Source organism: Abramis brama (assembly GCF_963993115.1).
Source record: "Abramis brama genome assembly, chromosome: 11".
NCBI classification, from domain to species: domain Eukaryota; kingdom Metazoa; phylum Chordata; class Actinopteri; order Cypriniformes; family Leuciscidae; genus Abramis; species Abramis brama.
The window spans coordinates 37,168,653-37,182,133 of NC_139973.1; the positions used below are offsets into that span (position 1 = coordinate 37,168,653).

Below are 13,481 nucleotides of genomic sequence, written 5' to 3' on the forward strand. Positions count from 1 at the left end.
GCAATGCAGCGTTCTAACATGTAGCACGGTTGCGACCCGATTATGGTCCTGGCTCGTGGTAATGAATACTCTAAATAGTATTTGGACACTTTCTGGTTGTGAAACATTAGTGTTTTACCTGTGGTTACACTGCTGGGACACCTGAGTAAACTTGAGGGGAAGTGACTTCATAAAGTAAAAAAAAAAAAAAACAGTTAAAAGTCATTGCAAGAAATTAGTAAGAATTGGCTAAGCATAGGTCTAGCTAGGGCTGTCACGATGTTAGATTTTTCACACCACGGTTATTGTGGCCAAAAGAATTCACGATATCGATATATCGCGATATCTATAGAATCTATGGGGGGGGGGGGGGTTATATAGTTTTTCTTTTTTACCCAACAAACATAAGGATACTGATAAACACAAGGCACATGCATTTTTACTTCTTGCATACTCAATCTATGGCAAATTTTTGTGAAGGAAGACAAGCATGTGAAGTTTATCTGGTTTCAAACTGAAGCCAAACACTGTCTGAAGGTTTCCTGAAGAACTGAAAAGCTCTTAAACCTATTGTTGCACCAGCGCCAATAAAGTCATGCAGATAGCAGATTTGAATAAAAAAAATCAAGTGCAAATACAAATACAAAAATAAGATGAGTAAAGAAAACGGGGTTCTTAATTTTAATAATCACCCTTTATTAAATATATGAACACAGAAACCCCCTGTTAACAGTTAATGTCACGTTTCCCATTCCATGATGACTAGTAAAATAATAGCCGCGTCGCGTCTATGACAACTCGAGGTATTGCACACCGGACACGCACTTTCTCAGTTTATGGCCAGCAATATAATTATGTTTAAGGACATTATGGAATTGAGATAATGTCTGTACTATGTTATGATTATACTGTACAATTAAATACAATAGTTGCTGAGTCTGTGATCTGAACACTTTTTTCTGCGCTCTGTGTCGCGGCAGGATTTTGAACAAGGTCCTGAGCCGTTGCTGGGCGCCGCGGACAGACGCCGAATAGAACCGCGCTGTGCTTTTCGTCCGGTGTGTGTACACTCATACAGAATGTGTTCGAATTTTAAAGACGTGGCGCTGCGCTTCTCGTCCGGTGTGCGACCACCTCTAAGGTGCTGTTTTCTTTGAAGCCGAAGAATTCTGTTGTTAATACTGGCGAGCTCAGCTTACTTTTTTCGGGTGTGGACAGAGTGTTTCACTCTAGCTGCGCGGGCGCGGACGAGGGCTGCGTCTAGAAAACGCCAATATCGCCAATACCGGTATATTGTATTGCTCTAAATTAACACGATGTCGATATTTCATGCTTTGAATATCACGATTATCGTCAATACCGGTATATTGCGACACCCCTAGGTCTAGCATTATTTGTATTATTGCGTGTGCCACTTACTTTGAAATTTTGTGAAATGAAATTCATGCCTTTTTAAGTGTGGATCAAATGTCCAAATTATTTTTGAGGCCACTGAAGGTTAATTTAGACGTATTTACTTACAGTCGTGTGAATAATTGTGTGATCATGAAAATGATGGGGGGAAAAAGTCAACAACAAATGTCGGAAAATCTTCAAAATCCTGGTAATTTGCCAATGGTCTGTGCTATTTTGTGTACTAAATAAATAAAAAATCCCCCTCATTGGTTGTTAGCATAGCAGAAGTGTGTGAGTATCTCAGTGTATTGTCCATGCAGGAGAGGAAGGTCTTGCTTGACATTCTACCACACATCAACATCTGTGTGATTGTATAAAAGTCTTGAGCGTGCTAAAAAGTTCTACCAGCACCCAAGTGGGGTGCCTTCAACCCTAACTCAAACATACAGTTTGTTCCTATATTTAGGAGTTTCACACAGGCTTTGCAACGGTCGTCCTGAGGCAATGTTCCATTCTTGCAGCGCCTCGCCTGTCTTCCATCATACCCTATCAAAAGCAGTTTGACAGTTTGGCCCCAACATGGGCTATAAAGGCAAAGCGCTTTAGACCGAGAGAGTTCAACTTGAACTTCATAGGCTGAACCTCACGGGGACAAAACAGAGAAGTTTTCACCTCGGCCTTGGGTGCAGAACGCGCACAATCAAGGGTCTGAAAGATAAGCTTACTTGTTCCCACCGGGGGATTTGACTAACTGTGCTGGAGGCAAAATGAGTTACATAAGAGAAACGGCCGTTTCAGAAATTTCTGAATTGTAAGCCACTGCCGTTTGGGCTTAAACAGGCCGACCCTTAAATTGAGAGAGATTTGTGTACAAAATTGATTTGGAGAATTAGGAATCTTTCCAAAGACAAGAATCTTTGGTTTTCAGTGTACATTTGGGACAAACCCTACCATGGGGTTCTGAATGTTAGATTACTCTGGTGCCATGTGTATTGTGTAAAATTTGTGCAATGAAGGTGAAAAATTTAGAAAACGCATTACATTACATCCCTCGGTCACCCTCAACTGGTCTTAAAAGGTACAGTTCGCCCCCAAGATGAACATTCTGTCATCATTTAATCACCTTCATGCTGTTCTGAACATGTATGACTTTCTTCAAGAACAATTTTTGCATATGCAATTAAAGTCACTGGGGTCCAAAACAACACTGGACCCCAATTACTTTCAAACGTGCGGACTAAAAACCATTAAAGGGATAGGTCACCCCAAAATTATAATTTACTCACCCTCAAGTTGTTACAAACCTTTATGGATTTCTTTCTTCTGCTGAACACAAAAGAAGATATTTTAAAGAATGTCGGTAACCAAAAAGTTGACGGATCCCATTGACTTCCATAGTATGAAAGTCATTGGGGTCCATCAACTGTTTGGTTACCCAAATTTACCCAAAATACCTTATTTTGTGTTCAGCAGAAGACAGAAATTCATACAGGTTTGGAACAACTTGAGGGTGAGTAAATGATGACAGAATTTTCATTTTTGGGTGAAATGTCCCTTTAAATAATTTTTCAGAATATCTTCTTTTGTGTTCTACACAAAGGCAAACAGGTTTAGAATGACACAAGGGTGAGTAAATGATGACAGAATGTTTATTTAATAACATAACACTGCACCAGTCCAATACGATTTACATAGTATTTAATCAAATCTCCCCGTAAACCAGTCAAAGTGGAGCCCAAAAACATGTAATAATGAATTGCAGAGGCTCTTTATGCAAGACAACGAGAGGCAGCGAGCAGCCACAAGTGTTGTACCCTAGCTAAATCTCTTTCTCTGGCCCAATGGAGCCCCTCCATCAGCTCAACGTGCCAGATATCGCAACAGACATCCCCCTCAGGTGCAATAATGTCACAGTCCATTAATCTTCTCAAACTTCAGGCCCTGATCCTGGGAGCCCCGTTCATGCTAATCCCTTATTAATGTGGCAAATGAACCTGTGGAGAAAGAACTACTCCCTCCCGGCCCTTCACCATCACAATGCGGAGTCTATTACAGCCTTCCCCCGTACCGTCTCGAGTCTCTACTGTTTGCATTAGGATGTCCATTCATTGAAGCATAAAGCCACTCGAGAGAGCTTGAACACACACACACACACACACACACACACACACACACACACACACACACACACACACACACACACACACATAACTTCATTCCACACATTATTCGCTCTGTGCCCTCTCTAGTAACCTTTGTCTAGAACACATATGGCGGAGCGTGAGCCCGATGCATGCGTAATCTCTTAAGACTCAATGTTGCAATTCAAGTCAGCAACCAGACACTTTTGTTCCATTTTGGTTTTGTTTTAGCTCTTTGAGACTCCCAGGATAGGCGATGCGTACAGATTCCTTCTATTATGTGACAGTGGGAAAAACCTGCCTGCACTCTGCTTTGCCAGATTAGAGGACAGCTCAGTAACAGAGGAAACAGTGCATGCGAGACAATCATCTGGTCTCTAAAAACAGTCCCACTGAATCTCTCGGGTCTGATTGCTTCCTAATCCAAACAGAATAACCACATCACTTCGGAATAATTGCAAGTCATTATTGCTAGCACTCGCAGGCAGAGCTGTTAGCCTGCTCTTAGAGCTTGGATACATATAAATGAGGCTTTCTAAGAATCTATATTTCTGGACAAAGATGAGATAAGACATCTGAATCTGATAGATGTGGTATAAGTGATTTTTTTATTTGAAATCTGAACAAATGCTTCTACAATCTCTATATATGAGTATGAGCAGAGAGACAGTTCTCTAGAATGAAGCACAAAATCTTTTATAAATGCCTGTATGACTTCGGTTTGCTATGAGCAGTCACTTCCCAGTTTAATTTCTCCAACTGAGTTTATTAATCAGGCTTGTTGAGGAGTGTTCCCGCAGAGCGGAGTCTTGCACACTATGCATGCACGCTTAATCAATAACCTAAATGTTTCATGCACTTCGTAATAGACTTTTTAATGCGCCTCCATCCTGAGAAGCTATTGAACCGTGATGTATGTGTGTGTGTGTGTGTGTTTGCCCCATGCAATAAAAAAAAATTAAAAAAAATACAAATGAGAAATAAATGGCCTACTCAGATTATTTTGCAATAAATGCTGTTCATCAATGAGTTCTTTGGAAGGTGAGCAATTTGTATCTGTTATATGATTGAATTTCACTCCGAATAACACAGTAAAGTGACAGACAAATGGGCAAGGAATGATACGCATTGATTCCTGGATACAAAGTGGAAATGACCCTACAATACTTATCATTATCAGCAGTGGCATAGAAACGATTGAAAAGTTGACATATAAATCATTTTAGCACAGGTACTGTTGATTAATTATGTGACTTGGCAAGTTCTTATAGCTCAAAAAGTAGAGCATGGTGCTAACAAGGTCATGAGTTTAATTCCAAGGGAATGCAAGAACTGACAAAGTGTAAGCTTTGAATACAATGTAAGTTGCTTAGGATAAATGCATTAACATTTGCCCAATGGTCTTATACCTGAATTGCTTCTGCTTGGTCTTAAAGGGATAGTTCAGCCCAAGATGAAAATTACGTCATAATATATGTTTCTTCTGTGGTACATAAAAGAAGACATTTTGAAGAATGTTGGGTTCCAAAAAAACATTGACTTAAATACTGGTTTAGAATGACATGAGGGTGAGTAAATGATGACTTTTTATTTCAGACTGAACTATCCCTTTAAAGCAGTAGTTTTACATGGCCACCAACAGGTTTTTTTTGTGTTTTTTTTCATTGCACTGTGGCCAAGCAAAACCTTTTTTTTTTCTTTTTTTTTGCACCCCTGACTATCAGACAAGTTTGCATGTGCTCATTGTTGTTTGCATTGCTTCGGTTCAGTCGGTGAACAGAAAGGCCAAGTGTTAATTGCCCTATGTCTGTCAGCAGAGGTTTTGGGTGCCATAATAAGCTTGCCACTGATGTGCCTCTAGCTGTGCTAACTAGCTCTGTATGGAGGCTGCCCCAGTATCTATGAGCTTTAGAAAGGAAACGCACAGTCAATGGCCTTTAAAGGATCGAGACAGAAACACAAAGGGCAACCCCTGGACAAAAACCAACCCCTCTGGACTAAGCGAACAGTGCATTTCACAGTATGTACAATTCATCTATAGCGTTGACAGGCATCTGTCTCTGCGCTTACAGTGGCAGCTATTGTTTTGGGTCACTGAGTCATTCGTAAAAGGCATGTACAGCACGACAGCATGGTTTCCCAATAGGACAGTAGTTGCAGAGGCCACTCTCTTGGCCTGGATTGCAGTTCATTATGTAATCTGTCATTCTACATTGGTGTACTCCTTTCTTGCTCCCTACAATGCAGTTCTGAGACTTTCTTCTCTTTCTGAGAAAAGAGAATGCAATGAATTTGCCTTGCATATCTAAAATCTCATTGAAAACCTCTTGAAATGCTTAATTTAGTTGGATTCTCTTAGGAGGAATGTGATGAGTTGTGCTGTAACCTATAGGAGGGTCATATCCCGTGTGGCCTGCTCCGATGCATGTTCGTGATCTGGACCGCCCACACAAGAGCAAGCCAGCCCAGACGCCCCCATCTTCCAGACTCGCATCCGCCCGGAAAACAATATTAGACAAGCTTTTGTTTGTACAGCTTTCACACTTAAGGAAACTATAAACGATCCTCCGCACACTCAATCTGGAATATGCAGAGTAGTGTGTGTTTACTTTAGCTACACTTTGTGGACAAAATGATCCCCTGAAGTGAGCTAAATCGGACAAAACTTCCCTTTGGGGACTTCCAGGGATGTCCTCAATTGGAAAAGTGATTCACACAAACAAAACAATGTTTTGAGACAGGCTTAGTCTGTAGTTATTGTAAATAACCCTTCGTTAATTTCATCATAACTAACAAATAAAAAACAATAACAACCAATAGTCCATGGTTGGTCCTCATCTATCTATCTATCTATCTATCTATCTATCTATCTATCTATCTATCTATCTATCTATCTATCTATCTATGTGTTTGGTCTTATTTGCTATCCTTTGGGCATAGCCTATCTTGTCCTCATTTGGAGTACATCCATAAAAGAACTTTCATTTCATGAAAAAAAAATTGCATTTGTTTTTAACTTTAAAAAACACAGAATTGTCCCCAGAGGTGAGCTTATTCTGTCCTCAATTATGAAAACAGCCATAAATAAACTAAAAATATTCTTAATTAATAAATTAAAAAGTAAAAAAAACACAACAACACTGTCCCCAGATGTGTACTGATCCTGTCTTCAACTAAGTAATAGTTCATAATTCATAATTCAATTATTATTCAATTAAATAGTTCTTTTTTTCTTTTTTTTCAACAAAAATTCAACAAACACACAATTGTCCACAGATTTTAACATATATTGTCCTTGAATGTATTAACATTCATAAATGTTTTTTTTTGTTTTTTTATTATTATTTTAAAAACACAAATTGGTTTTAGGTGTATGGGTAAATTTTGGGGTAGTCTGTAGTATTAGCACCATAATTAGCCTTAAAAAACAGAAGGTTTTTCAGATAGCTAATAAACAAGCGTGTATGTGTTTATTCTCCAACGGTCAGACCTTATCTTATATCTCTAACAGCCATAACCAATCTGTTGTGTATTCAGTCCATCATTAGACATGAGCTGTTTACTGAGAGAGATGCTCCCATACACACACACACACGCAGACAAAAGGGCAAGGGAAAGACAAGGAGACAGAGAGAGTCGAAAAGTGAGCGAGAGATAGAGAGAGGGAGTGAATAAGAGAAAGAGAGAGAGAGAGAGTAAGAGAGAGAACGAGTAACTGCCCCCATTTCTTCCCTATGCATTACAGACACTGCATGTTGGCCCATAGCCAGAATATTCCATACAGAACAACAGTGCCACCTAAAGGTAATATTCCCCTCCCTCCCAACCCCTCCCTCAACTCTCTCCAACCCCTCCCTCAACTCTCTCCCTCATCATCTGGGTTTCATACTATGAGATGCTGTGCTTGGCAACTCGCTTTTGTGATTTTTAGCGCTTTATACAGTAGAACTGTCTTTGAGAAATATGCATATATACTGTAGCAACCCAAAGAGAATACTGTTCTATACTGAAGGTCTGTGACAGTTTATTGGTGTAGAATATTGAAACCATTGGATTTAATGAACCAGGAGATAATGTTAAATGTTGTGTGTGCGCATTTTTAGATTAGTAGATTAACTGCAGTCCAGGATTAATTAAGAAACTCAGGATCGTAGAGGATGCTAATTAACAAATGCAGAAAAATAAGAACCGGTTTTACACTCTGTGAATTTCAGTGGCTATTCATACAAGTGAGGATTTGTTTGATAATGCTCAAATCTATTTCTTCCACAAAGGAGTTTAGATGTCGAAATGAGAAAATGGTGATCGAAGTAGACAGGCGAGAAAAAAATGTTTCTTTCACAAACTCTCAGAGCATTGCATCTTTGAACCTTGACAAAGTAGTGAAATTAAACTGAATCTAGCCTCTTAGGAGACGTTGGATTCTTTTTGAATCTCACCCATTAAACCAATTGCTTGTCCAGGACTTGTTTCAAGTAGAGGTTTATAAATTAAAAAAGAAGAAAAAAAGAAGAAAAAAAAAACACAAAAATGCATGTGGTAAGATGATGACAATAGCATTCGCCTGGATCAGCTAGTTTCATATAAAACACATACAATATTTACGTCTTTTTTGGTCATTTGAGAACATCTACGGGGGAGCTTTTTGAAATCTACATTCTACATAGTGCATCACAGATGTATCACTCAGAGCAAGTTAGTTACCACAGGCACTTCAGTACTGAGCTGGGCAGTTATAAGCAGTACTTATAGACCAGTAAAAGTGTTCTTTTACCTGTCTGGTGTGCAAAGGTGCCCCCTTTGACTTGAAGCCTCCTTGTGAACTGCATTCTGAGGCACTGAAGTGATCAGAGCTGGTGGAGGAACGTTTGGAAAGCGTGTCACAGCCCCCCACAAAGGTATTGTCCAGTGGCAGCTCCTGTATGACATGATGCTTTTTCACAGACACCGGAGTGTCAGCTTTGAGGTGGAAGGCTGACTGGGGTGAAGCGGACTTGTAGTGCCGGGCCAAGTCTGGGCTGCTGGGTTTGAAGGTGGTAGTAGGGGTGGCATTCCAATCAAAGCGTCCAATCCCGGGCTCCTCGAGCTCAGCCGGGAGACTGATGGTTCCATTTATGGGTTCGTGGGCAGGGTCGTCGGGTTTGTTCTCCTCGATGGTGACAAAGTTCAAGAGGGAGCTCTTTGGCGACTTTCTCTTTTTGCGCTTCTTCTTCTTGTTTTGCTTGTTCTCCTGGTTGGGGGACATCCACTCGGCACCCTGCTTCTTTCTCTGAGCAGCCTTGAACTGTGAGGCGTGCCGGCAGCGCACCAGAACCGTTATGAAGATGACCACAATTACTACCATAGCGCCAGTCACGATGGCAATAATGGTTTTCAGGTTGTCAACATTCTGATACGTCTCTCTGCTCTCACCAATGTTTCTATCCAACGGCGTTTCCATTTTCCGTCGGATGAGGTCCTGTATGTATGAGGAATTTCCAACTGTGTCGTTCACATACAGGAAAACGAGGACAAGGGTGTGCAGGGACTTTGGATAGCCAAGATCACTGATGTTGACCACTAGCCTGTGGAGGCCAAAGTCTGTACTTGAGGGTTTCTGCTCTAATGTGATGTTTCCCGTTACGGGGTCAATTCTGAAAAGACCTTCTCTTTTGCAACTAACAATAGTGTACTTGAGTTCTGCATTCATACCTGTATCACCATCTACTGCAAACACCTCAGCCACAACCGACCCTGGAATCGCAGACACTGGCACTAGTTTAAAAGAGGTGTTTGATGGTGGGTAGATGACGATGGGGGTGTTATCATTGACATCAATGACATTGATGGTCACCTTGGCAGCTGATGAACACGGAGGGCTTCCATTGTCCACAGCTCTGACGTCAAAGGTGTAGGAACTTTGCTGCTCTCGGTCAAAGGAAACATTGGACTTTATGACTCCAGAATCTGGGTCAAGGATGAAGTTCTCATTATCATTGAGGATTGAGAGTCTCACCACTGCATTCTCACCAGCATCTGCATCCGTGACTGTGATTACTCCGACTGTACTATATTTAGGCAGATTCTCTGACACAAAGAACTGAAAGTGGTTGTGTGTAAATTTAGGGCTATTGTCATTCTCATCCAGAATGGTCACAATGACTGCAGCTTGACTCTGCAGAGCCCTGGTGCCATTGTCTCTAGCGGTGACCGTAAAGAGGAACCGCTCTTGTTCCTCCCTATCAAACACCCTGGATGCGGTTAGCACTCCTGTTTTGCGGTCAAGATCAAAGAATGATGCGTTGGGTCCAAGCTGGTAGACAATCTCTGCATTCCGTCCGCTATCCTCATCCGTGGCGCTGATGGTTGTCAGGAACATGTCACGTTGGTTGTTCTCCATGACTGCCAGCTCGATGACAGGCTGGGTAAAAATGGGCGGATTGTCGTTCTCATCTTCCAGCCGTACTCTAACCAGGGCAGTCTGGTTCAAACTAGGTTTTCCAGAGTCAGATGCCACAATCTTGAAGATGTACTCCTTGGTTCCTTCATAATCGAGCAGTGCAGATGTTTCTAACAGATACTGGTTATCATAAACTGCTTTGAGGTGAAAAGGAACATCTTTTTCAATGAAGCAAATCACCTTGCCGTTGACATCTGTGTCTTTGTCAGATACAGTAATGAGGGCAATCTTAGTGTTTATTGGATCTTTTTCAGAGAGCATTACAGTACCATTAATTGGACTGATGATGTATCTCAGGTCGATGTTTGGAGCATTATCGTTAACATCGGTCACATTGATAGTTATGGTGGCTCTCGCTGGACTTGAGCTTCCATCGCTGGCTAGTACTGTGAGTTTATGAATGGCAGTCTCCTCTCTATCAAGCGGCCTTTGAACTGTTATGAGCCCAGTGGTGAAGTTCAGAGCAAATAGTCTCCGTGTCGCTGGAGACACCTGGGTACCAAACATGTATTTTATTTCTGCATTGGCCCCCACATCTGCATCGGTGGCTTGCAGCTGAACTACAGATGTCCCAACGGGAGAGTTTTCTGGGATGTGGACCTCAATTTGGCTCTCTTTGAAGACGGGCCGGTTATCGTTAACATCAGTGACAGTCACCTGTAGAATGGCAGTGCTGGATTTCTGTGGGTTCCCCCCATCCTCCACTTTTACTTTCATCACATAAGTATCTTTCTGCTCTCTGTCTAAATTCTGTTGAACGATAAGCTGAGGCCATTTCTCTCCCTCTGGTGTCTCCACAATATCCAAACCGAAGGCACTCTGCCCGTTCAACAGCTCGTATTTGTGTACGCTGTTGGGTCCGGTATCTGGATCAGTGGCAGAAGGAATAGCAAAGCGGCTGTTGATGAGTGTGTTTTCTGGAATTGAAATGTTGATCACAGGAGAGGGGAACATGGGGGCGTTGTCATTGGTGTCTTTGACAATTATCTTAATTTTGATTAATCTGAAATAGTCATTGGGTAAAATGACCACCTCAATTTCAAAGGAGCACTCGCTGTCTTCAAAAGAGGGGCCAGGACAGAGTTTCTCCCTGTCTATACGGTTGGAGGTGGTAAAAATCTCTCCTGTATTGCTTATCACTCGGAGTAGCGGAGTGTCACCTGCTTTCGAAACAAGCCGGTAAACCAAATTACTGCTAGCCCCGGTGGCAGAGTACATATGGGAGATGTTCAAGTCCTTTGGTATGTTTCCAATAAGAACATTCTCCTGTAGCTCTTCTCGAATAGGGTAAATGAGCTCTTGGGCAATGGTTGGATCTAACCAGAAACAAGCAACTAATGTTGCCAACAAGAAAAAATCCCTTAAATCCATGACAGCAGTTCACGCGTGTTCCCGCTGCTTTAATTCAAACAGTTGTCTCCATATGGTGTTGTCAGAGCCAAGGTTTCACAGAGCCTTACATTTGTAGATAAAGAGCAGCCAAACACGAACCTACAACACACAACATTATAATACGTTACAATGAATCCCATAATATTCAACACTCAAAACAAATGGTGCATCAAAATCAATATAATTTGAAATCAAATAAGTGTTAAACAGTTATAAGGTTTAAAGTATGGCTTTACAAAGATGGCAGTGCATTCTAGTTATAATTCATTCTAACCACCACAACAGCTTGGTCTCTTCATTGTAATCATTTCCCTGTGCATACACAGCAGCTCTGGATAAAATCATTCAGCCAGTCAAGCACTCAGCATTTTTTAAGAAATTTAACATAATGCCTCTATTGTCACCCACTTCAAAATGACACATCATGCATTTGGGATTTAATCAAATTATTATTTCATTTTGAGAAAAAATAGCATATGCACGAGAAGTGACAGTGTGTTTTGAAACAAGACAGTACTACATAAATTCTGCATGCAAACCCGTTTGGGTGTATGCATGCATGCATGCGATTTCTTACCTCGGTTCACTGTGAGCTCGCGCATACGGAGGTTACCAAATTAGAGCGCATAGTGACAAATCCGTTCGACCAGTCATAAAAATGATCTGACTCCAGTATAATATGAAGATATCCGTATTGATCACTGCTTTGAGGACTAGGTCAGTAAAGACTTAAGTGTTTTAGTCGTGAAAAAAAAAAATCCAATTCAAAGCACAGCTGGTTTTGGGGGGAAATGTTGATTTAACAGCAATCAATCTGACAGACAATCTTTATGAACTTTCCCCCGCAGATATGTGTGTTCGGAGGCGCGCGGAATGCGGTGGACGGTGATGAATCAAGTGATCCACGCGCGCGTTAACGGTCCCGCACGGTCATTCCGCATTACCAGAGGAGCCCTTATGAAATGTACCTGTTCTGCTCAAATATCAACATAAACTATCCCATCAGAGGAAAAGAGTCAAGTTCAAATACTATCAGATAATTTCCCTCTCAGTCCTCAGTCAGAAAGAAAATCCACGGCTTCTATCCCGGTGTCTTGTGCGTGATTCGCCGCGCACACCTGAATGAGAAAAAGTCCAAACGGTGGGATGTGTTGGGATGCTTGTCCTCTCTCCTCTTCCCCAGACTGAATTTCTTGCAACAACTCTGAGTATGCTCACAGGGGAACGCCCCCTCGGCTGCTGATTGGCCCGTCTCTTCATGAACGTCGCAGAAAGGGGAGGGGGGGATCATGTGATTGGTTAGAATTAACGTCACTCAAGCGCGCTGTTGAGACGGAGCGAAATGCCTCAGAAAGACTGCGGGCTGCGGGATGAAGAGCTCCGATGTACGGTTTCATTTCACCTCATTAAGACTATTTAATGTATTTGTTTACAGCATTATGAAGTCAAATAATCCGTACACAAACTAAAATGTTTTGTCACTTGTGATTGACAGTTATTTGGATTATTAGAGAGTGCGATATCCGTGTCAAACTGTATGAAAAAAAGTAGCCTATGTTAGACTGAAGCAAAATGGAAAGTGCTACTTAAAGCTAAGCTTTGGTCATGTTATATATTTATTAGGTTGGTAGGGATATTAGCTATTTTACTTTTTACTTTGGATGAATTGTTAGAAGTACGAAAACATCAGTTTAGTTTAGGCTACTTGTTTTAATTAATCTACTTTTTTCGATATTGATGAACGCTAAACCACCATATGGCCTTTTCTTGAACCACCTGACTGCCACCAGTACATTTTACACTTGTATCAAACAGACTAAAAGCTCGAATAAGTTGGTAGCATTGACAATATTAACATTGACAATCAGTTCTGAACTGTAAAATATAGTCACCGAAATCCTCCCATGATGCTTTGTAACTGTACATTTCTATTTATAAAGTTTATGAAGATAAATCTTGATGGAAAAAGGTAGCCTATTCAATTGTGAAATTCAACATTGTAATTATTTTTTCTTAGTGATTTAGTTTTTCTTTTAAGTAAGATAACAGGGCTGAAATATGTAACAGTAACAAAAACGTTATGCACAGATTTAAATCTTTTCATCTGTTCTATTTAAGATTGACTGAATAGAGAT

The 13,481-nt window shown here is 41.0% G+C and overlaps 1 protein-coding gene across 5 annotated transcripts in view; it reads right to left on the reverse strand.

Annotated features, from left to right (window-relative positions):
• Window positions 1-12,532, reverse strand: part of pcdh9 (protocadherin 9) — a 262,609-nt gene extending 250,077 nt beyond the window's left edge. For all 5 annotated transcript variants that reach the window (XM_084129960.1, XM_084129958.1, XM_084129961.1 and 2 more), the window contains exons 1-2: window positions 11,924-12,532; window positions 8,290-11,445 (exon numbers count right to left, since the gene is read on the reverse strand). In XM_084129960.1, coding sequence (XP_083986086.1) covers window positions 8,290-11,325 — 3,036 coding nt within the window. In that variant the 5' untranslated portion in view covers window positions 11,326-11,445; window positions 11,924-12,532. The remainder of the gene's footprint in view (window positions 1-8,289; window positions 11,446-11,923) is intronic.
• Window positions 12,533-13,481: the final 949 nt, after the last annotated feature.